The sequence below is a fragment of the Patagioenas fasciata genome, chromosome 12 (assembly GCF_037038585.1).
Source record: "Patagioenas fasciata isolate bPatFas1 chromosome 12, bPatFas1.hap1, whole genome shotgun sequence".
Classification (NCBI taxonomy): domain Eukaryota; kingdom Metazoa; phylum Chordata; class Aves; order Columbiformes; family Columbidae; genus Patagioenas; species Patagioenas fasciata.
The window spans coordinates 5,561,100-5,584,425 of record NC_092531.1 but is presented as its reverse complement, the minus strand read 5'-3'; the positions used below and the strand labels follow the sequence as shown (position 1 = coordinate 5,584,425).

The 23,326-nt window shown below is 56.1% G+C and overlaps 2 protein-coding genes across 8 annotated transcripts in view; both read left to right on the top strand.

The window, feature by feature from the left end:
• The window catches only part of TRIP4 (thyroid hormone receptor interactor 4), a 29,296-nt gene extending 16,950 nt beyond the window's left edge, over positions 1 to 12,346 (top strand). The window contains exons 12-13 of one of the 2 annotated variants that reach the window (XR_011740977.1): positions 9,081 to 9,183; positions 12,100 to 12,132. Coding sequence is in view for 1 of the 2 variants with exons in the window: in XM_065847681.2 (XP_065703753.1) it covers positions 9,081 to 9,183; positions 12,100 to 12,167 (171 nt within the window). In the remaining variant the exon portion in view is untranslated. Of the gene's footprint in view, positions 1 to 9,080; positions 9,184 to 12,099 lie in introns of both variants that reach the window. The other variant, XM_065847681.2, reaches the window with a different exon arrangement.
• The window catches only part of ZNF609 (zinc finger protein 609), a 61,499-nt gene continuing 50,374 nt past the window's right edge, over positions 12,202 to 23,326 (top strand). For 3 of the 6 annotated variants that reach the window (XM_065847407.2, XM_065847408.2, XM_071813708.1), the window contains exon 1: positions 14,577 to 14,734. The gene's annotated coding sequence lies outside the window, so the exon portion shown is untranslated. Of the gene's footprint in view, positions 12,292 to 14,576; positions 14,735 to 19,959; positions 19,982 to 23,326 lie in introns of those variants that run through there. The other 3 variants (XM_071813706.1, XM_071813705.1, XM_071813707.1) reach the window with 3 other exon arrangements.

The following is a 23,326-nucleotide window of genomic DNA, read 5'->3' as shown; positions in this document are numbered from 1 at the left end:
TGTGGGGACCCGGGGGTCTCTTTTTTCGGTTCCTCGCCGCACCGATCCCCCCCGGTTGGTGGTTTTGGGAGCGGCGTGGAGCATCTGGTTCGGATTAGAGCCGATAAAACACGGGGGAGTTTTTCCCGACGCGAAGCGCTTTGGTTTCCAGCGGAGACCCCGCGGAGGCTCCAGCTGCCTCGCCTGAGCCAGCAGGTTTTCCGAGGCCACCGCTCGGGCTGTTAAGATGAAGGAGAGATTGTCACTTGATGATGATTAATTTAGGAATGCATTAACATGCCAAAGGAATCGAATGATAGAGGCGAGCTTGCCCTCTCCTCTGCTTTCCCAGACCCAGGGGAAAAAACGAAGCCAAGGCTGAAGCATATGACTTAATTAATGATGACTGTGGACTTAGCCTCTGCTACCATCTCCACAGTGATCTGTGAGGTGGATTTTTCTCCTTTCAAATGTGGTCACGATACTTGCTGCCTTCTTGGTGTTGGTTTTTATTAATCCTGAAACCGAGCGTTAGATCGAATTGACCTGGAGCTTGGCTGCTGCTCTGGTTGAGCTGTGACCACCCTTGGTTGATGTCCCCAAACGACGGGGGACCTGCCAGCCGTGGAATAAAACCCCCGCAGCAAACGTAGGAGCGCCCAAGGACTCCGCTTGCTTCTGCTTTCCTCGACGTGTCACCTGTTTCGTCACCCCCATCAGAGCGGTCGCTCAGGTGCGTATCCTGGCCCTGCCCTGAGAAATCCCATCACGTTGCTAGGATCAAACCTCAGGGAGACCCGGGTAGGGACGCGGTCACCAGAATGGGGTTTTCCCCAAAGTTCTGCCGATCTCTGTTGTGTGCTGCGCCGTTTTTACCCCTTTGCTTTGAGCTCTGATGGATGAAGGGACTTGCTGGAGCTGTTGAACATGCCTGGCTGTATCTAACAGGGCGCTGACGTTCTGGGCAGGAGCAGGTGCCCAGGTTTCCTCTCATCTTCTCCTCCCCGCTGTCTCTTTCCTCCTCGCTCGTTTTCATCCCTCGGCACGGGAGGCTGAAAACGGCTCTTTCGGCTGCGCCTTGTACACCACCCAATATTTTTCCAGGTCCACCCGGTTTCCTCAGGCTCTCTATAAACATCTCAAGCCCTTCTTGTCGGGTTTGCCCCGGTCGGGGGTTTCTCGGGTGGGATTTGAGCTGTGGGAGGGTGTTGGTGGCCGCAGGTTCGGGGCCAGCGGGGTGGGTGCGTTTGCTGGCACTGCCAAGTCCCCCAGCTCTCCCGCAGACCGCTCAGCCTTTTACAAATCAGTGCACGAGCTGGAATATTAATCTGCATTTCAAAGTGCTGTTATTACTCTGTAATTGCTTCCCCTGCCCTTTGAATCCAATCACAGAGCCAGGGAGGTGGAGAACACCCAGCGGATGGGTCAGACCGGCTGGTGCGTGGGATCCCTCCCTGCATCTGCTTTGTCCCGGCGGTGGGGAGGCAGGGGAAGGACAGCAGGATCACCACAGGATCACCACAGGATCCCCAGATCCCTCGCGCGTCCTCGCGAAGGAGCCCGTGCCAGCCGGGCCGTGCCAGCGGCAGCTGCGAGCGCTCAGAGCGGCGGGGAGGATGTTTGACTGCAACAATGCATCAAGGCTGCGGTTTGTAACCTCAATAGCAAGGCAGTTAACTTATTTTTTTCTTTCTTTTTCTTTTTTTTTAACAAAAGACATTTTGATTGCCAAATCCATAACCATTAGCAGCTGTGGTTTCGAGCTGTTCCTTCCTCACACGTTGCAGTCTAGACCTGACAGGCTTTCAAACAAAAGTTTGGCTGCCGCCTTTTGTTTGTGTTTCTTTGCGATCCTGCTTTTTTTTGTTAATTCTCTTTTCGCTCGTTCTGTTGATTTGGCCCGAAGGTCGGTGCGTATCCTTTTTCTAACCCATGCTCTGCATCCACGGGCTCTTCCGTGGCCAAAAGCAGCGCGTAGAGCTTCTCGGGTGCCTGGATATTTCTGCCTCAGGCCAGAAAAATCAGTGTTTCTAGAAAATTGGATCTGCTTTGAGGTCTCTTTAGGAAAATTTGATGTTTTTTGGCTGGCCTGTGCGAAGGCAGAGGGAACAGGTCCTTCAAAGATGATGCTGTAAATGTGCTCAGAGTTGAAAGTGCAACGCGATCGAACCTCACAGTGAAGCACTCGGTGCTCCGCAAGCCCTCCCCAAAGGTCTGATTGAGGAGAAGGTGACAAACCTGGATCTCCTGGCTCACGTCACCGGTCGGGTGTCACCTTTGGGCAAACAGCAGCACTTTGGGTCAAGGCTGGGTTGGGAAGATTGACTGGAGAACTCCCAAAATGAACGTACTTCAAAGAGGCGGTGGAGATTCCTGCTGTCAGACAGCAAAACGACGCTTCGACGCATGGAAAAGTGGCCGGGACGGACACCGCATGGGCACAGTGCTTCTCCAGGGCTGGTTCTGCACCCTGCGAGGATGCGGTTTCTTCAGTTTCCCCTCTGGATGTTAAATATCTAACTCCTGCCTGCAGACAGACTGTGATAACGGAGCTGCCAAAGGTATCTGAGGGTTATTGCTGGTGGTACCAACAGCAGCACCAACAACCGGACCAGCATCACCTCTGGTGTTTCCGACGGCTCCGTTTCTCCTGCGTCCCCATGTCTGTGTCGCTGGCATTGCTGCTGATGCCCCTCAGGCTGCGGCAGAAACTCCCCATTTTCTTTTCCTCTTCCCAAACCGCTAAAGAAACATTTTCTAGCTGGATGGTGAACAATTTCCCTCCGGAGAGGAGGAGAAAATGGCTGTTTAGTAGTTAATTACCTGTTACGTTAGTCTGACGGCTATGAAGCTTATGAGGCGTGAAAGAAGAGCGGATCCGCCTTTCCCACAAATCACCCAGAAAAGGGGGTGATGGTGTTTGTCCCCAGCTCCCTGGGGTGTCCCGCGTCCCCTCGCACGTGGCCGAGGGGCTTCTCGTCCTGGGGAAGAGCCCGGCGCATGTTTTTGCCTGCTGGGGAGTGCTGATTTATGGCCACCGGGTGCAGCAGCCCTGCTCTTTCGGAGGGGCCGCCGTCTCCGCCAAGATGACTATGTTTTTTTTCCCTTTGAAGGCTTTTTTTACGGTGAGCTCTCTTGCCAACACATGGGCTCCGCTTGCCTTTATTCTTTCCAGACAGCGCTGCTTTCCAGCGCTGCCTCTTTGACTGCGGAGCTCTCGGGGAGCAGCGGGAAGCGCTGGAGCTGGTGTCCTGGCAGAGCGAGCCGTGCTCCCCTGCGCCAGGAAAATGATTCAACCCTTTCCATTATTAACCTCGCAGAACGTCCCCACCGCCTCCTCGCTGCCCCACGGCCGCGGTGTGATGGAGAGGACGGTGGGGACACGATGAAGGACGGCGGTTTCCAGTGGGCTGCGTTCCGGCCGAGCTGTCGCGCTGTTGATTGGTGTGAAGAGCTCTGGCTTCATCGCTGTTCCCACCCTGGCTCTCTTCCTCCTCCTCTTTTTGTGTCCGGAGACCTTCAATGAGAGCGCAGGATGCTCTGGAAAGGTCGCTAACGAGGCTGCCAGGGAGCGTTGCGGTGTTGTGCCGCCGTTGCACGCGGTGCCTTTGTCCTTCAGGTGCACTGAGCGATGGTTCCACTCTCTTTTCCTTTGCTTTCTCGATTCCCCTGCCTTGGGTTTCTGGCACCCCAAGCGCAGCTTATTGGGAAGGGCGAAGAAATAGAGGGGCTCAGGACAACCCTTCTCCGTGCTTTTGGTTTCTTTTCTCAGTGCCGAGATGGAATTGGGATGAGCTGAGGGTCCCCACGTTGTCACCACACGGCCCCCGCTGCAGCCTTCACCCAAGGCAGGGAAAAAAATATTGACTTCAACAGATTGTTGGAAGGGAAAAATGAGCAGGAGTTTTGTTGATGTTCTCAGCTGTCAGAGAAGGCGGATTCGTGTTTGGTCGTGGCTCGTCCCCTCCTTTGCTCTTGCAGCGTGGGGCGGCCGGGCAGCCCTGCTGCTATTCCTGGTGGTGACGGGAGGTGAGGGACGGTGAAAACAAAGCGTAGGGAACATTCATTAGCAATTAGTCCTGCTCACAGCTTGATTGGGGTGACTGCTGGGGCCATCTGACAGTCACTTCGCGTGTGTTCAAAGTGACGGCTCCAGCGCGAGGGCAAATCTGTGGCCGTTTTTGCTCCGCTCCCTTTTCCAGCTCGGACTCAGCCGCTGCGTTTAACCTCAGCCTCTCTGAGCCTCTTAAGCTGCCTTGAGATCTGCTTTTTTATCTTCTCCTTATTTTTTTCTCCTGCTAATCCCTTCGCAGCCAGATCTCGCCAACCTGTTAGCAGCAAATTGCAACCGTGGGGATGGGATGAGCGAGGAAGGCGGTGGGGATGTGCGCAGAGGTACGTGGGGTTTTCAACTATGAACAGTGGGCTGGAGCAGCAGTTGGTGAGCTGTGCCAGCTGCTCGCCCACCGCCTCATCGCCAACCCGCTCCGAGGTGACAGAAGGCCTGAGAAGAGGCTGAATCATCTATTATTTTCTCTTTCTATGCCATCGCTACATTGCATAACCCCTCTCTTTCCACCTTCCGAATTGGAGGAGTGTGGGTTTTCTCCTTGAGGGTCTGGACTTTGTTGTAGGGGGACTTTGTAGCCGCCTTCCCCTGAATGCTGATTTGGTTCCTGGTACAGACAATATCAAAGCCTGGAGTACGGGCACCTGCTTTATTGACACCCTCAGGATTGTAATGATGGGATCCGTTGAAATTAGGAAGGAACGTCCCCCATCAGACTCCTGGCTGGGTTGTATTCTTGCTCTCTTGTGGAGAGGGAATGTGGTTTCCCTCTAAATTGACCTTTTATTTAAAAAATTGCTGCTGCAGATGCTGTTTCCTGGGGACAGGCTCTGTCTTCTCTCTCGGGCAGACTGGATACGGCTTTTGGGCTCTTACTACAAGTCTGAGGTTTGCTGAGGTGCTGATGAGCAGTGCGGGGTGGAGTAGCTGTGATTAAATTTGCTCCCCGTCTCCTAAACTTACTGTGTTGTGGGTTGTAGAGCGGCTTGAGTGAAACTTTGAGAAATGAGTATTTTACCCCTTAGATACTCAGGCAGCTTTGGAAATGTAACGGAGATTAACGTGTTTGGTGTCCTGGTGGCAGCGTCTCTGCTGAGAGCGTAAGTCAGCTGAGGAGCTGCCAACACGAGAAGCGTCTTTGCCACGGGGCAGGTGGGTACGGGTGTGCGAGCTGAGCCGCAGAGCGAGCCGTGGAGGCGCAGGAGTCCTGTCGTTCGGCCACGCCGCCCGTCTTGGTCTTGATGATGAGACAAGACAGCGCAGATGCAGTCCAGAGGCGTCTACAGGTGACGTTGCTCGTGGTGATCATACAGGACGTTGAGTTTAGGGGACTCAATAGAAACAGGGAGAGATTTTTGGGTAGGAAATAGTAACAACTCCAGTGACTTCTCAGAATGAGGTCCATGGAGGTGGTTTCTGGAGCACAAGTGTGATGGGAGCGGCTGAGGGACCTGGGGGGTTCAGCTGGAGAACAGGAGCTGAGGGGAGACCTTCTGATCTCTGAACTGCCTGAAAGGAGCTGGGAGCCAGGGGGGGTCGGGCTCTGCTCCCCAGGAACAAGCACCAGGAGCAGAGGAAACGGCCTCAAGTTGCGCCAGGGGAGGTTGAGGTTGGATCTGGGGAACAATTTCTTCCCCAAAGGGCTGTGGGGCATTGGAACAGGCTGCCCAGGGCAGTGCTGGAGTCACCAGCCCTGGAGGGTTGGACAGACGGACGTGAGGTTCTCGGGACATGGGGCAGTGCCAGGGGTGGGTTATGGTTGGACTCGGTGATCCTGATGGTCTCTTCCAACTGAAATGATTCCATGGTAAACAGGTTGAGCATTAGCAGCTTGTTACACGCTCTCTCGGTCCTGGTGACGCGTCGTGCAGCAGCAGAACATCTCCATGTGTCTCTGTCCGGTTTGCGGCAGCGGTTTCAGGAGCTGCAGCGAGCAAATCCCACCTCTCGCTGCTCTCTAAGAGGAATCTTGGTTCCCACCGGGCCCTGGCCACGTGCTTCACCGGCCCCTTCTTTGAGCAGTTCAGCCCATTAACCTGGCAGAAAATGGACTTTACCCAAAACCTCCCTAAATTCCTGCAGGCGGAGGAAAGGGTTACAACTTTTTCTCAGCTCCGGCAGAAATATTCTGCTCTTATTGTTCACCAGGACAGGATCAGAGCTTTCCAGGGTGGGTTCGATAGGAAGCATTAAGTGTACAACTCAACAAGGGGCTCCTTCCCTGCCTCCTGGGAGCGAGATGCCAGAGGAAGGACGGAGGTTTTTAAGATGCAGGACACGGCGGAGTTTGGCACAGGAACGTACCCTGGGAGCGGAGATGAAAGCTGCGGTGTGGAAGCGTCGACCCGAGTTGCAGCTGTGGCATCCGCCTTGGCCTCGGGATCACATTGAGCTGGGAGGTTTTGGAGCTGGAAAGTTTTGGAGCTGAAGGTTTGGTCCTGGTTTCAGATGAAAGCTGTCAGTGGAGAAACCACCCTGGCTGGTGTTTTTGAGGGCCAGTAAGGGGGACATGGGGACACAGTGATGTCCAGTTCCACCTGGGAGGAGGTTGCTGAGGAGCTTTGGGGAGTGGCAGAACCTTGGGACACAAAACCTGCCTGAAGAAGCCACTGCCTGAACCTCATAGCAGAGAGGGGATGGGTCACCTCTGCCACCAGGCCTGGGCGGTGGCTTTGTCCCACAGCTTTACGGTGGGACATCACAAGGCCGTGCTGGTGTGGGAGCTGCTGGGCGAGTCCTTGGCTGCAACCGGTCACCTGCGTCACACCGGCAGCAATAACGCGGCGCTGGCATTTCGCACTCAGCAGGCGCTGGCTGGGGATATTCGCTTTGGCTCTTTCTCACCTTCCAAGCTCCTACCCTGCAGATGCGAGATGAAAATCCTTGGCATCGGTGTGGAGCGGTGGAAACGAGTCAAGTAACGTGGCTCAGCCAAAAAATAGCAAGAGGGAGAAGCGCGTCCAGCCCCAGATGGGTACAGCAGGTCAGCTGTGTGTGGTGCGGATCTCTCTGCTATACAGAGCAGCTCAGGGTACATCTATCTCCCTCTCGCTCAGCGCACGGCTCTTTCACGCTGTTGTAAAACTAGAGGGGCTGGAAACGCTTTCGCTGGTTGTTCCAATCCATGTCAGGCTCCTGTAAATCTGCCCTAACCGCTGGCCCGGCTGCCAAGCGCCGCTGCAGCGCCGCGGTCCCGCTCCCCTCGCCGGGCCCAGCTGTTCGAGGGCAAATCCCAACTCCTCTTGGCAGGTCGGTGAGAGCTTTGCAAACACACAGCCCAGGAGTCATTTGTTAGGAACAAATGGGGGATTTGCCAGGACACGCTGCTCCATCTGCTCTGGCATCCTGTCCCCTCCGGCAGCCGGGGTGGATCCGCTCGAGGGAGGCAGCGCCACGGAAGAAAATAAAAAGCAAGCGGTTTTCCCATGAAAGGAAAAACCGCTTCCGCAGTTGGTTTGAAGAGGGTTTCCCGGGCTGGAGCGCTGCAGCCAACGGGGAATCTGAAGCCATGGGTGGGATATATGTGTTTTTTTCTTATTACTGTTTTGCATTTTGCTTCTGAACAAGCCAGTGAGGCTGAGCTGCATTCAGACGAGACTTCAGTGCGCTTCCCTCGCTGAGTAGGTTTTTTTGTTGCTCTTTTTCCCCGTTTTTACCCTTCCGATAAAATTCCCCCACGTCTTCATCGCAGCAAATTCTCTCCGTATCCTCCGCATAGAGAGCCGGCGCTGTGCGGGGACGGCTGGCGTCTCGGAGCCATGGACCTGGCGCGTTGCGAGTGATTTTTGTGCCGCTTACCCTTTAGATGCAGCCAGATCTCCAGATCTCAAAGCGATAGGACTGAGCTTTGTGGCGATGGAGCCAGAGCTGGGACAGCAGCTTCAGTGCCCGCATCTCCCTGGTCAGGGGAATTTGGAAAAGTGTCAGGCTGCAAAATCCGTCCTGCGCTTGTCCCAGCAATGAGCAGACAATTTTGGGAGGGCAGGGCTCCCGACTGCTGCCTTATGGACACCTTAAGCTTTAGATCAGCTTAAGGCAAGGGTGAAGCCACAACTTTTGTGCAGCAAAACACAGATCGATGCTAAAGGGGGCTGAAAAGACATGGACATCAACGACATGGACAGTGGGATCGAGTGCGCCCTCAGCAAGTTTGTGGGTGACACCAACCTGAGTGGTGCAGGTGACACACCTGAGGGACAGGATCCATCCAGAGGGACATGGGAGCTCCAGAAATGGGTCCATGAGAACCTCCTGAGGTTCAACAGGGCCAAGTGCAAGGTCCTGCACCCAGTTGGGGCAGCCCCGGTGTCAGTCCAAGCTGGGATGCAGGATGGAGAGCAGCCCCAGGAGAAGGACTTGGGGTGCTGGGGTGAGAAATTGGACAGGACACACATGGACCTGCTGGAGAGGGGCCAGAGGAGCCCCAGAAATGACCCGAGGCTGGAACAGCTCTGCTGGGGGACAGGCTGAGAGAGCTGGGGTGTTCAGCTGGAGAAGAGAAGCTCTGGGAGACCTCAGTGCAGCTTTTCCAGACTTAAAAGGAGGGAGATTCAGGCTGGACATGAGGAAGGAATTGTTGTCCCTGAGAGTGGTGAGGACCTGGCCCAGGTTGGCCAGAGAGGTGGTGGATGAACCATCCCTGGAGACATCCCAGGCCAGGCTGGACGGGGCTCTGAGCAACCTGAGCTGGTGAAGATGTCCCTGCTCATGGCAGGGGGGGCACTGGTGGACCTTAAAAGTCCCTTCAACACAAACCATCTATGATTCTAAAAGGGTGAGAGTGCTCAGTGAGCAGATCTGAAAAGGGAGCAAGTTCCAGCCGTGGCTCAATGAGATGAGGCTTAGCAAGGGGCTTGCTCTAAGACACAAATCTGCAATTGTTTTTTGTTGTTGTTGTTGTTGTTTTCACTAGAAGTTCCTGAACAGGTTTAGTCTGAGCTGCCACAGCCTGGATACAACCCGTCTCGCCAATAACGATTTGCCCGTGACCACGGAGCGGCTCTGACCCTGTTGTGTGTGTGTCTGTTCGCAGTACCCCGAGCTCAGCCAGGAGTCCGACTCCCCGTTTGTCTTTATCTGCACGAATCCCCAGGAGATGGTTGTGAAGTTCCCCATCAAAGGAAAACACAAAATCTGTAAGTAGTAAAGTTTCCCCAGATGCCCCCTCGGCCTTCCGTGCCTGCTGTCATCACCACCTCCGCTCGCCGCTGCCATATGAGTTCGCAACCTTTGCCCTGTCCTCTTTGATCTGTAGGTGTTTGTTTAATGACTCGAATACGCCTGTCATTTTTTTATTTTTTGTCTTCAGTTCCCCTTTCCCCAGATGTTCCTTCCTTGCAAACAAACGCCTCTTCCTGCCTCCGCAAACGCTCCGCAAGAAGCTGGTGTCTGCAGCTGATCCATGTCTGGCACCAGCCACACGATATTGGGGCAGATCTACTCTGCCCTGGGGCGACCACACCTGGAATATTGTGTCCAGTTGTGGCCCCTCAGTTCCAGAAGGACAGGGAACTGCTAGAGAGAGTCCAGCGCAGCCACCAAGATGCTGAAGGGAGTGGAGCATCTCCCGTGTGAGGAAAGGCTGAGGGAGCTGGGGCTCTGGAGCTGGAGAAGAGGAGACTGAGGGGGGACTCATTCCTGGGGATCAATATGGAAAGGGGCAGTGTCAGGAGGATGGAGCCAGGCTCTTCTGGGTGACACCCAGTGACAGGACAAGGGGCAATGGGTGCAAACTGGAACACAGGAGGTTCCACTGAAAGATGAGAAGCAACTTGTTGGGGGTGAGGGTGTCAGAGCCTGGCCCAGGCTCCCCAGGGAGGTTGTGGAGTCTCCTTCTCTGCAGACATTCAAACCCGCCTGGACACCTTCCTGTGGAACCTCAGCTGGGTGTTCCTGCTCCATGGGGGATTGCACTGGATGAGCTTTCCAGGTCCCTTCCAACCCCTCACATTCTGGGATTCTGTGATCTGCGCCGGCTCCTCCAAACCACGGGGCCAGATGGACGTTCTCCATCTGCAGGCGGGCGGGATGGGACGTCCTGGCACAGCTCGCGGGGAAGCTCTGCAGCATCTGCCCATGCTTGCCAGCGTCGTTAGTCCCTTTTTACAACCCACCAGCCCCTCTGTGGGCTGCCGGTTATTCCTGCTGCTGGAAAAAAGGCCGAAGGAGGGACACAGGTGAGCCCGTGATCAACCACAGCCTGTGACCGGCCTCACGTGCTTCCAGGGGATGGGAAAAAATAATTTGATGGGCTAAAAGCAGCCTAAGCAGAAATAGCTGTGGCTGTTGGTTTGGCAGCGCTGACACTCAGGTTTTCCATCTTGTTTGCAGTGCGGTTCGCTGGGAGGAGTTCTCTAGCGGCAGGGTTGCTCAGGACTGGTTGATAAGGGTTATGAAGCACAGCGTGGGGTTATTTTTGTCGGTTTGAGGTTTCGTGCCCCCTGTCTGCTCAGAGAAGCACCGTTCTCCACAGCATTGGTCTCTCCGTGGACTCTGAGGTGACTCCTGCCCTCCTGGGCTTATTGAGAAGGGTGAAACAATTCGCCTTCCTCCCTGATTTTTGCAGCGATGTCTGCAAGGTGCGTCGGGCCAATGGTGACAGACGATGCTTGGATCTTGCGGGCAGCAGTGTCCTCCCCAGGACGGCTCTTTCCCACCGTTTCCTTTATGTTGTGACGCTTTCCTGCTTCGAGAAGGGTCAGTCTAATGGCCTGGAGAGCTCTGGAGCTGCACATTCCCCTCCCAAAGGGGACATTGTCCATCCAGGTGACATGTGTGACAGCTGGGGGAAGGAGCAGGGAAGCCTTTGACCTTCTGTGGGGGTAAGGCGCTGATTTCGGAGGAGCTGGCGTTACATCCAGGTGGTCAAAAGCTTAATTCTGCGAGCTGGATGCAGAGCAAAGGGGAAGGCGCTGGCTCACGGCTCCACCTGAGTTCCCTGCGTGCCCCGGTCTCCTTTAAGCCCAGCTCAAGCCGTGACAAAATGCCAGTTCATTGTGTTGGGAAGCCAAGCTGGAATGGTTTTCCTTGCCAGGTGACAGCACGGAACTCACCACGGTGACATCCGAATGCTTCTCCGTTGCAAAGTAGCTGTTTCAAGCAGCCAAGGGATGGAGAAAAAAACAACCAGAACGAGCTGCAGCACAAGACGAGAATCCTTAAATCATTGAGCGGGAAGAGAAAGGGACACGGGGTCTGTTGCCTGGTTTTTAGCCTTTTCCTAAACGTTCCCCACGCAATGCTTTATTTTTGCTGATGGAGCCAAGGAGCCTCCCGATCGCTTTTGGGGTCTGTGGCACGATGACTTGTTAACCCTTGCTCACATTTGTTTTTGCCTCTGTCATGGGTTTGGTGCGCTGAGCTTCCCTCTGGAGGTCAGACGGCACCAAGGCTGACCCCAAACTAAAGCCAAAGGCGGAGAAACCAGTTTTAGGGAGGCCAGGTTGTCCTGTCAGGACATCCCTGAGCGAAGCGGTTCTGTGACCTCCCTCTCCTGGGAAGTGTTGTCGGACTCTTCGTTTGGCTGAAGTTGAGACGTTTTCTTGGTTTGAAGTGAAGATGATGGTTTCTGGCTGGTCTGGAGCCAAAGCAGGAGCGGTTTGGAGCCTGGGATGAGATCTGCTGGGGCTGGAGCATTATGGTTCTCACAGGGACCTGCGTGTCCCCCAGGGGTGACACTGGGCTCGATCCCCCCGAGGGACCCGGCTGCAGTGCTCGATGTTCCCCCGTCTCCTCCGAACGCGACATCCATCCCGCGGGCGAGCGAGGGGATCAATTTCCCCCCTCGGCCACGGCGAAATGTTAATTCCCTCTCTTCCTCACTGAATTTCCCCCTCCTCGGCGTCCCTGTGCCCCCGGCTCCGCCGTGTCGTGCCTGCGGAGGGAAACCACGGCGGCTGGAGGCGCCTGGCTCCTCAAGCGCGATAATCCAATGTGACAGGAACACACTAACGAGGAGACCTCGCTGCCTCCAGCTGATTTGCATTGCAAATAGCGTTTAAAAATAAAGACTGATGAGGGCTTGTTGTGGTTTTTTTCTCCTCTCTTTCCAGGGAAGCTGGATGCAAAGATCCATCAGGGAGCGAAGAAGGGGTTAATGAAGCAGAAAGCGATGGGGTGAGCGGCAACGGGTTCCCACGCAGCACCCGGCGGCCACCGAAGGGTGACAAATGGTCCTCGAAGGGTGACAGGATGGTTCTCGGCTCTGGAAGGCGGGTGCAAGATGAATCCCCGAGTGCTCTTAGGTATCTCTTTACCCCTCGTTTTCCAAAAACATTAAAAGAGACGTGTTTTCACCCAGCTCTGCGAGTCACACGCTGCACTGTGGGCGGCAGGCGGCGGAGTGTGACGGGATGCGCTACCCATCTCCACCGTGGCTTTGGCAGCGTCCACCCTCCCCAAAATGTGCCCCTCGGGGCCTTTTGGCTGGCTGGGGTCGGACACATCGAGGCGTGCGGGAGAAATGGGGCGTGAGGGGGATGAGGGGGACGGTTCAAACAAGCGGAGGGCTCGGGGTGAGCGCTGGGCTCCACGGATGCGTGTCCTTACCTCCCGATTTGTCTCAAAGCAGCAGCCACCCTGCAAAAGCTGCGCACCAGCTAAAAACCCACCCAGTCTTCGAAATAAGATTAATTTCTCCTGTTTTCTTCCATCCTTCGCGTCCAGCAGCCCCCCGCATTGCCGTGTCTGTGCGCGTTACGCACTGCTGTTCACTGGGCTGTGAGCTCTTTGTGCCGCGTCGCTCCTCGACATGGTCCGAGTGCTTCTCCTCGCTGCCCGGAGTCCACCCTGCTCTGGGGGGACGGAGAACCCCCCAGCGCTTCTGTCCTCCTCTGGTGCGCCCACTCGTCCCTCGTGTCCCACCACTATGGTGCTGGAACTCCTGGTGACTTTCCTGCACATGTTTTTCTTCTCGTGCAGTGGAGAGCGAGGGGAAATGTCTGCAGTGTCCGTGGGAGCGCCGCCAGAGGGCAATGAGGGAGCTTGGGGTGACATCCCGGGGTGCTGGTGCTGTGGGGAGCAGGGGCAGGAGAGGACTTGGCCTTGGTGGCTGGGTGCGACAGGCAGGACGCAGAGGTCACTTTGCCCAAGCTGCCTGGAGCGTTTCTCCTGGAGACGGAAGGGTCCAAGATGCTCTTCCAGGGAGAAGAGATATCCGTGGAGAAGGAGCCGCCAGTTCCGTGGCAGACAGCATCTCCACAAAACATCGCTGAGGTCCCTGCTGCCCGGCACGGCCTGGGGTGAGCCGGACGTTGGGGACACTGAGCACCGGGCTGCAGGGAGCGCTCAGCATCCCCCATGCCGCAGCTCCTCATCCCAGGACCGCAGCATCCTCAGTAGCACAGTGGGACCTTCCACCAAGCCCCGGGACGAGGGGATGTCAGGATCCCTCCGTGAGAGTGGCAGCTGCTGTGTCACCTCCCCATCCTTTGCATCGCTGCGTGTCACCTGTGGGTTCCAGCCCCAAGGGTGTCACGTTCTCCCTCGTCATCCGTCTGGATCGCGGCCGCCACTCACCCTCGCGGCAAAACGCGCCGTGGGGTGCTCAGATCAAATCCAACGAAGCTGTGGTGCCCAGCAGTGTTTTTATTTTCCTCCCATATTAATGACATAATTTATGGTTTTGTCGGGAGCGAGCGCTGATGCTCCGGCCCGTCCCTGGGTTGGTGCGTGTTCCCGGCAGGAGCTGGTTTTCCCGCCCTCCGGAGCAGCATTCCTGGTCTGGGACGCGCCGAAAATCAGCGCTGAGCACCCACAAAACCTTTCACCCAGTTCTTTAAAAAAATGTTAGTAAAAAGTGACCTGAATTTGTTGATACAGATCATCTTGGTTTTGTGCCCCACGAGGACGGTTTCTCCTCTATAGTGATGAGAGTTTCTCCTCTTAATCTCTTTTGGGGTGTCCCGGCCCCGCTGAGATGAGCTGAAATTTCCTCTGGGGCCGGTGCTGAGGCTTTGGGGTCAGACACGGAGGGTTTGGGGACAATCCATGGGGATGGGGGTGCTTTTGGGAACAAAGATTCTCTGTCCGCCCAGCGCTGGAGACCCCCAGGGGGAGGAAAATTGATCGTGTGGGACACAACATTGTGTGTTTTTGGGATGGATGTGGGTACCCCTAGGTGGTGACCCCCCCACCTGCTCCCTGCGGGTCCTTCCGAGCCCGAAAACCGGCCGGGCGAGCTGAACTGCTGGCCAGCGCAGCCGGGGGGGACCTCCCCAGCCACGGGTCTCACACAGCGTGTAAAACACCCCCAAAAATTTGCGAATTCCCCTTTCCGAGGTGGAGAAAACGCGCCGTTCCTGCGCACAAATCCAGTCTCCGCGTTTTCCCAGCGCCCCTCATTGTGCGGGCGGTGTTTTCCTCCCCGCTGGGGGTGGCGCTCTCCGCCCTCCCGCTCCTCCTCTCCCGCACTCCACCTTCCGCTTTTTGCGGCGCGCCGCCCCGCTCCGCTCCGCCCGCCGGTGCGATCCGGTTCCGGGCTGCCGCGCCCGCCGGCAGCCGAGCGGAGCCGAGCGGAGCCGAGCGGCCTCGGCCCCGCCCCGCCAGGCGGACAGCGGCGCGGCCTGCGCGGCGCGGCCCTGGGCTGGGCGGCATGGCGGCCCCGGCGCCCGGCCCGTAGCTGCCGGCGAGCGGCCAGGCGGCCCCATGGAGGACACTTAGGGCCGCCGGGGAGGGGAGCGGAACCGGGTGAGTGCGGGGGCCGTGCGCGGGGGGCGGCGGTGAGGGCTCCCCCGCGGCCGTTGGGCCTGGGCCCGGCTCCCCGTGACCGTTGGGCCCGGGTCGTGCCGCCCGCCCCCGCGGCCGTTGTTCGGCCGCTTTTCCCCGGTGAGCGTTGGGGCCGCGGGAGCCCGTCCCGGGGCCGTTGGGAGCGGGCCCCCCCGCGGTGGGGGGTGCGGGCTCACCTGCTCCGCCCGAGGTGCGGATCCCCCGCCCGGGGGGGTTGGGGACACGCGTGTCCCGGCGTGGGGGGGTCACGGCCGGGGCAGGGTCGGGGACACAGGCGGTGTGGTGGGGCTGGGGGCGGCAGGACGCGGGATGGGGTTCGGCTGCGTCCCCGGGGGGGTCTCCCCTTCTTGTCCCCCCCTCCTTGCGTAGAGTTTGGGGAGCGCAGGGACCCTGCGGGGGTTCGTTCGCCCTGCTGGGGTGTGTGTGGGGACACAGCCCCTCACGGGGCCGAATCACGGAAGATTCAACGTTCCCAAAAGCCCTTGGCGAGGAGTGTGTGTGTGTGTGTGTGTTTGTGGGGCAAACCCCGCGCAGAGGGGTCTCTAATTGCAGGACGTGGGGTCCCTGCGTGGCCCCGAGGGTCCGTCCCGGGGGTGACACCGCAGGTGACAACGTGGCCGCGGGCGGATCGGGGGGCGCAGACCGGGGAGCGACCCCGGGGAAGGTCACAGGTTCAGCTCTGAGCCGCCACACTTGGCTCCCCTCCACCTCCAGCTTTTTTCCTGCTGTTCTTTCCTTTCCCCCCTGTTCTGGAAAGGCCCTTTCGCTCGCAGGAGCTGCTGGACGCACACATTTGGCGTTGCACGCACCACAGACCCTTTCCCCCCCTCCAGAAGATGAAGGATTTCAGCGGCGGGGCTGGTTTGGGCGCTCACCGCCTGGACATCCTCAGGAAAACCTATTTCCACGCTTTGTGCGATGGATGGCTCCGGCCTCGGATTATGCTGCACATTTCTAGCTCTTTGTTGGCAGTACACGGCCGCACACACGCGGCGCTTGAAAAATCCCCTTGCCTTATTTTATCGATTAGCTCTCCACCAGAAAGAATTTATAATTTATTATTTTGAAGCCGTTTCGCTCTGGAAACGACAAAATCCTCGCCCTTTTATCCCCTGGTTCATCCAGGCAGGTTTTCTCCTGTGGGTAGAGCTGGCTGAGGAAGGAGACGTGCGCTGGGCCGTCTCGCTGCTGCAAAAAGACAAGGCTTTAATGTTTCACCTAAACTGGCCTCGCATTCAGGACAACGAGCCAGTTAGAGCCACCGGAGGAAATTAATTATCAAGCAAGTCGTAATGATCAGTAATTGACTACGGCCAGGACGTGGGGTTATATTGTTTGTGTGCCTTTTTCCGAGCTGGGCGCTCAGTTTGCAGCGGAGGGTCTGTGTGTTTTGCGAGTCGCCATTAGGCTGCTCGTTAAGCATCTCTTAATACACGTTATCCCATCGTGGCGGCCTCTGCGCATGCTGAAAATGTTATTTTTGGGGGGGAGCGGAGAAGCTACTGTGAATATGGGACGTTTGTCCGTCCATATCCCCGTGCTGGGTGTAATTTCTCCCTCTCCACAGCTGCGGGGTTGCATGGTCCCCTCGCTTGCACCCAACTTGGACATCGGTGGCCGTGGCTTCTGCTGCCTCTAAAGCTTTTCCCTTGAAATGATGAGGAGAGCTGAAAATGTGCCTTTTTTGGGGGGAAAAAGATGGCTGGCGAAGTATAAAGGCGGTTGAGGTGTTCTCAAGCTACTAACAGCTTGTGTGTCTTTATTATGGGTGAACAAGAAGGAAGGGCCGGAGTTCGCTCCGTCTGGTTTGTTCTTGTCGAGAACCGGCCAGTGTTGAGTTGCAGTTTGCCTCCAGATTATATTTACTCTATCTTTTTAATTACATACATTAAAGAAAACCAGAGGCTGCCTTGTTTATTTAGTACTTCTGGGCGTCCTACGGAAACAGCGCCGATGTCCGCGAGTCGCGCCGGAGATTGGAGATCCCGGGGCTCGGTGCTTGGGGACCTGTGTCTTGTAATGTCCTGGACGCTGTGATTTATTCCGCATTTCCTGGCTCAAAAGGGGGATTTCTGCGCCGGCTGGAAGAGGAAGAGCTCTCGCACCTTGCTGGCGCCTCGGCCACGCTCGGGATTAGCTCCTGCGGGCGCTGATGCAATCCTAGTCCCAGCTGGAACGCAATAAGCCTCTTTGTCCCCTTTAGCCGGAGTATTATGTAAATCAGCCGGTATTTATGGTCCCAGGTATGTTGTTTTGGGGCAGCTCTGCCCTTTGAGTGTTGACACTGGCCAGGGGACGGCCAGGGGCGCGCCACGTGCGCAGAGGAGCCGGGGCCGCGGGTGACCTTGCCAGGGGCTGGTGGCACTTGGACGCGGTGAACTCGGCGAGCGGTTGGCTCTGCGGATGGGCCGGTTTCCCCTGAGCTCCTGTTGAAGTCCATGTTTATCTCTGCAGAATACAGCCCCATGATTCCCCATCCTCGAGTCTGCGAGAGTCGCAGGGCTGTTTGCAAACACACCCCGCGTTTCCTCGCAGCCGCTGCTTTGCAGAAAGATGTTTTTGAGGGGCACCAATGTTCCCGAAATGCCTGGAGATGCTGTGCAGCTCTCCTGATGCTCCACGAGCGCAAGTCACGCACGTGTGGGCTCTGAAGTATGAGGAGAGCTGCTCCCTTCCCCGTGGAATTGATTTGGTAAAGTCACAATGTAGATGGTTTTACCAGGTGCAAGCTCATCGGTGGCCACGTGTGGCTACCGAACCGGAGCTTTGGTGGCCCTGGGTCGGCTCACGCGAGAAACGGGGAAGGAAGAAGGATCCCACCGGGACGCGGCCGCTTTTACTGTGCATCAAAAACGCGCCTTCGGTACCTCGCGTGGCGTGGGTGTGGAGGAAGGAGTGAGGCTTTGCTCTAAAGAAAATAGAGAAACTTGCCCCGTGACTCTACTTGCTTGTGTGATTTAGTTTCTTTTAATTGATATAATTTCCTATAAGGAAATGCCTGTTTCGCTTTTGATGAAAAATGGGGTTTTGAGATGAACCCAAGAGGTTGTTTTGCTGTTGCTGCAGCTGCGCGTCCTTCGCATGCACAAAAATCACTGACGTAGCCGCTTCACCATCAGCTCAGATGTGTGAGGGCATAACAGAGGATGCCAGTGCAGTTTTATGGATGAATACAGATAACTCCAGGAGAACCTTGATATTTTGCATTTAAACATTAAACACTCGACTTCTACAATTAATTCCCTCATTTGCGGTGCGGCTGTGCTGATTATTGCGAACAAAGCCAGGCAGTTTGAGAAGGATTTTGAGACATTCGCTGAGCCTGTTTGTGGTTTCGATTAACCGGAGCGTTCGAGTGCAGAGATTTGGGTCGGGGTTATCCCGGTGCTTCTCCAACGGGAGAAAGGGCGACTTGGGAAGAGCCTTGTCTGCTTTTCAGCTCTTTGAGGAGTGAAAATGAGGTGTGGAATGGAGAGGTAGAGTCTTGCTGATCTCCAGGAGCATTTCTGCTCTGTCCCCAGAGATGTCGGAGATGAAATTTCTTGTCCTAAAGATGTCCTGTTTATTTTTGCTTGGGTTTCACGTCTAATCTGTTCCTTCCCTATCGCCACAAGTAATTAAAAGTGAACTACGACGACCAAAATAAGCTGAGTACACTTTGATGCATGCTCCTCGCTGGTTTTTGATTGTATTCCTTTCCATGCTGGCTAATTCACAAAATTTGGCAATTTGCAATGGGTCATTAGCGTGAATTAGCAACTTTCTGATGGATATCGTAGCTTTGCAAATGTGCTTTATTAATCTCTGAAATACACCTATTTATTATCCCTCCCGGGGAAAGGAGAAAAGGGGGTTTCTTGGCGTGCGTTGGCTCTGCTTGCGTTGGTCCCCGTCTGTGGGCGCCTTCCCTCCTCCTTTATTTTGCAGCCTGGTCGTTTTTTCCCAAATCGTTCCCAGACCGGTGGCTTTGACAGCAAGAGAGATTAGAGCTACCCGGCCCGGCCTCTGCCGCAAATGAAGCCTTAGCTGGTGCAGCCAAGGTGCCCTAATTGCTTATTGAATGAAGGGAATTAAAGGCGTTAATAGGTGAAGTGGCAGCTCCTTCGTTTGTGGAGCAGCAGAGGGATGTTTGTCGTCTTCGGAAGGCTGGGGAATGGCCAAGGCTGCCTGCGTGCTCTTCTCCGAGAGAAAATAAAACCCAGCAGCTCTCCCTTCTGTCTGTCCTCTCCAAACTGGCCGTGACCGGGAGCATCGCTCGACTGGGGTCCCTCAACTTGTAGAACCATAGAACGAGTCCAGCTCCACAGCTCACCCCGTGTGCCTGAGGACGTTGTCCAGTCTCTTCTTGAACACTGTCAGGTTGGGCCGTGACACCTCCCTGGGAGCCTGTTCAGTGTCCAGCACCTCTGGGTGAAGAACCTTTTCCTCATGTCCCACTGACCCTCCCTGGCACATCTTCTGCCATTGCAACTGGTGTCGCTCAACTGGGACCACTCTGGTGCTTTTCCTTTGGATGGAGAAGACAGAACCACGATGCCGACTGGCACGGAGCCCTCCCCACCTCCGTGGTTCCCCTTTCCCAATGTAGCTCTGCGAAGGAGGATCCTCTTTGGAAAACCAGATGACTGCAACCACAGGAGCCCCAGTTTGGGTCTGAAGCCGCCATGGGGACACGGGGAGCCTCCAGAGCCCCTACGGGAAGGGTATGACTTGTGGGTTCACCAGCACTGTGGAACTTGTGCTGCTGCCAAAACTGACAGCGTTGGGCAGGCGGGGGAAAAGGCTGAGCTCCTTTTTTCCGACATTTCCCCCCACGGTTATTTATGCCCCTTGGTTGTCTTTGGTCTTCGCCAGCTCTTCTTTCTTCCCGTCTCCGTGACTGATGCTCGGGGGATCTTTCCTGGTCACATCCATCTTGCTGCTTCCTCTGGCTGTTGGATTTCTCAGACTCCTGGCAATCCTCCAGCCCGCGCGGAGCTTTATCTGAAACTTCTAAGCCTTTTTGGTTATTTTAACATGCTCTCTACCCCCTTCTAGGTTGCGCGTGAGGACAGGCCGCTGATTCCGATCTCTTTAAGCCTCTCGTAAATCACTTCACTTCTGCGCTGGGCTTAGCGAGGGTGTAACTGGACCGGTTTTAAATCCACGCGGCTGCTCCGCTTTCCCATTGGAAACCAGCTCCCCGCTCCAGGGACAGCCGACCCCCAGGTGTGTCCCTATGGGGGGCGTCGCGTTGCAGAGCTCGGTGCCAAACGAATTTGCTCAGAGGTCCTGTTTTGAGTGTTCCGTGTTATTTTTGGCAGCGGCACGGCTGGCCGGCTTCAACGAGAACGGGCTTTGCGGCGCTGGGAGAGCGGCCGCGGGGCCGGTGCTGCCGACAGCGTCTCCGATGAGCCGTAGCGCCGGCTTGTCTAGCCGAGACTCATCCCTAGCGCTCCATGCTTCATCCTGCCTGGTTATTGCTCACAGGGTTGCTTTTTGGTTTTGCCACCGGTCCGTGGGTGGCTGAACCCCGTGGTGACGCCTCTTGGTGCTGCCGGATGGGTACGCTGGTTTGGGGTGAAGATGGGGCTGTAATTCTCGTTACCGGTGAACCTTGGCGTGCAGGTTTGGGCACGGCGATTACGCGGTGGGTTCCGCGTGTGCAGACACAACTGTTGAGTGTCGCTGGTTCAGGAGAGATCAGAGGCTGCGGGAAGGAAGCCGCCTCTTTCATCTTACCCACCGAAGTCTTTTTCTCCCGTGCATGCGAGTTTTGGTCTCCTCTTTCCCAGTGATGAGAGCGCTGGGCACCAGTTTATGTTTCTGGGGGTGCTGAGCGGGCTCTGGGGTGTTGTCAGCTCTCAGGTTTTGAACTCTGCAATCATTCACTGGAACAACCTCCTCAGGGATGTGGTGGAGTCCCCGTTGCTGGAGGTTTTCAATGGACAGGGTGGTGGAAAATGGCATCTGGGCTCCCTTTCCCACCAAAGGTTGGACCTGGTGACCTGTCAAGGTCCCTTCCAACCTGATCTGCTCTACAACGTGAGTCATGTTGACACGTACGTTTCCGCTTGTAATGATGGTGCTTGCTCAGCTTCCCACCGGATAAATGCGTTCAGCAGAGGACAAACAGGAGCACCGGGAAGGTGACGTTTGCCTCCTGTGCTTCATGGGGAAGAAACGATGTTTGGAGCCTTCGTGTGGCTCTGTGGGTATTGATGCCTGAAGCAGGGACCACACTCTTCAGGGATGTTCCTCTCGCTGTTAGTTTTCTCGAAATACAAAGCTCTAGACTTCCCCGTGTGTTGGCAGAGGAAATCTGAGTCGTGTTTCATTCAGTACAGATGTAGAGAGCTCGAAAAAAATGCAAGGATTGAGAGACATCAACATGAAATCACTGTAAACCTGAGGAACCACCGGCGCTGGGGGCGCAACAAGCGAAAAATCACGACTCCGAATGACACTTCCAAGAGCGATGGGAGGATTGAAGAGGAGCTTGTTCCAGTTTTCCCTGTTTTGTGACATTAAGGAGGGCCTGAAATGTTTCCTCATTTTCATGTCCCCCCTTTGTGTGCTGGCGATGTCGCCACCGTTGCGTTTGGCTTCGCCATCGAGCTGTGTTGGAGAACGTTGGGTTTTCCAGCTCTACATGGAGTTTGGGTGCTGGGGTTAAAGAAGTGTCAAGAAGAAGCAAACAGCTTTAGCTAATCTGAAGTGTTTTTTCAAACACAGCCAGGTTGAGATCTGGCACCCTTATCTCATATCTACAACTTTGCTGGACATCTTTACGCCCCATAGTCTTGTTGAACGTTGCCATAAAGGTCATGGGTGGATGGGGGTGGATGTGGGGTTGAGTTTTGATCTGAGCTGCATTTTTTTGCCTGATGATGAATGTGAAGTTGACACTTGAGAGTGTATTTGGTAGCGGGAGACTGTATTTGGGAGCAGGTGAGCGTTCGACTGCTCAATCTCCTGAGCTTTGCTCCAGGTAGGACAGTCGCCCAGCCATCCCCACCAGAGAGGCCTTTGCTCCTCTTGTCCATCCTCCCGTGACCTTGTCCGTCCTGCTTTTGTAAGCCTGAACTCAAGTATTTCAGGCTTTTCTTGAGGATGCCAACAAATGACTCAGGCCTCGAGCGCTGCCCCGTGTCAGGTTCATCTCCAGTGTCAAGGCTCAGCCTACGGAAACTCGGGAGTCCCGGCGCGAGCTCCTCGCCGGGTGCTCGGCCTGCAGTGCATGCTGGAAAATGTAGTCCTGGCGGGGTGCACCTCCATATTAAAATAAAAACCCCAGAAGGGTGGCTCCATTTTATTCAAATTGCGTTCAGGCTTCTCCCTCCCGCAGCTCGCCGGTGCCGGCCCCGGAGCCACCGAAGTTGTCCTGAAGCTCCTCCGTTCCAAACCTGGCTCCGTTTCACGCCGAACAGCTTGTTTGGAAGCCCCGCGCCCCGGCGTGTTTTGCAACAGCTCGGCCTCCCGCGGGGCGCGGGCGATGGGGGGATCCTGCCCCCGTGGGGTGGCGGTTCTGGAGGGGGTCGTGGTAAATCTCCTTTGTCTGCCGCAGCTTGACTGATGGATGGGGGAGAGCGAACCCTCCTCCCCTGCGTGATTTCTTGAGCTGAAAGCAGCAAGTGAGTGAGGAAGCTCCTTTGTGCAGATTTCTCCGTCTCCTCTTGTGCGTGCCAGCTGGCTCGCGTTCAACATTTCTCTTTTTTTTCCTCCTTTTTCCTCATCTCTAGAGAGAGAGAGGGGGTGGGGAGAGAGGAGAACATCTTAAAAAGAAATCTGCAGAAAAGACATGGGAGTCACTTAACAAAAATCCAACCCAAACAAGCCCAGCTGGGGAATTACAAACGCGGCGGTAGGAGCCGAGCGAGAGGCAGGCGCGTTTCCCCCCCCGCCCCGAGTTTCTTTAGTCGTAAAAGGAAACAAAAAGGGATCTTGTGCGGAGGCGGCGGATGGGGAGAGCGGCCGGCCCGCTGCCAGGAGGGGCCTGGACACCTCGTGCTGCTCCTGGGGAGCCCTTCGGGGTCTGGGTGAGCCGGCGGGGGCTCAACATCCCCGTGAAGCTCTCCCCGGGCTGCCAGCGCTGCATTTACCCCCTGCCGCTCCATCCCGGGGCTCTCTTTGCTCTTTGGGTAGCATCTCCCCGAACCCCCAGCTTCCCGCCCGAGGTAATGCTGCGTCCTGCGGGTTTTTATTCCCCCCACCCCGTCGTCTTTGCTGCTCCTTCTTGCGGGCATTCCTGAAAGTTAATCAGGGTGAAAATTGCAGTCGGTCATGTCTGGAAGCCACCAGAGGCTGAAGCTGGAGCGCTGCAGGCTGGATGGAGCACATGGCGATGAGACAGGCTCCCTCTGTGTGGGCTGCTCGTTGCCAGGAGAAGAGCTTTTCTCCTGCATCTCGCCGCCCTTGGGCGTTCAGTCCTTCCTCGCTTTTGGTTTCTTGGCCTCCGGTTAGCGGCGGAGAAAGCCGGGGCGACGCGGGTTTGCTACCGAGCATCCTGCCCGGGTTTGAGCACAAAGAGCCGGGGGCTCATGCGGTTTCCTTGCGCTCATTTTGAAGGTGAGC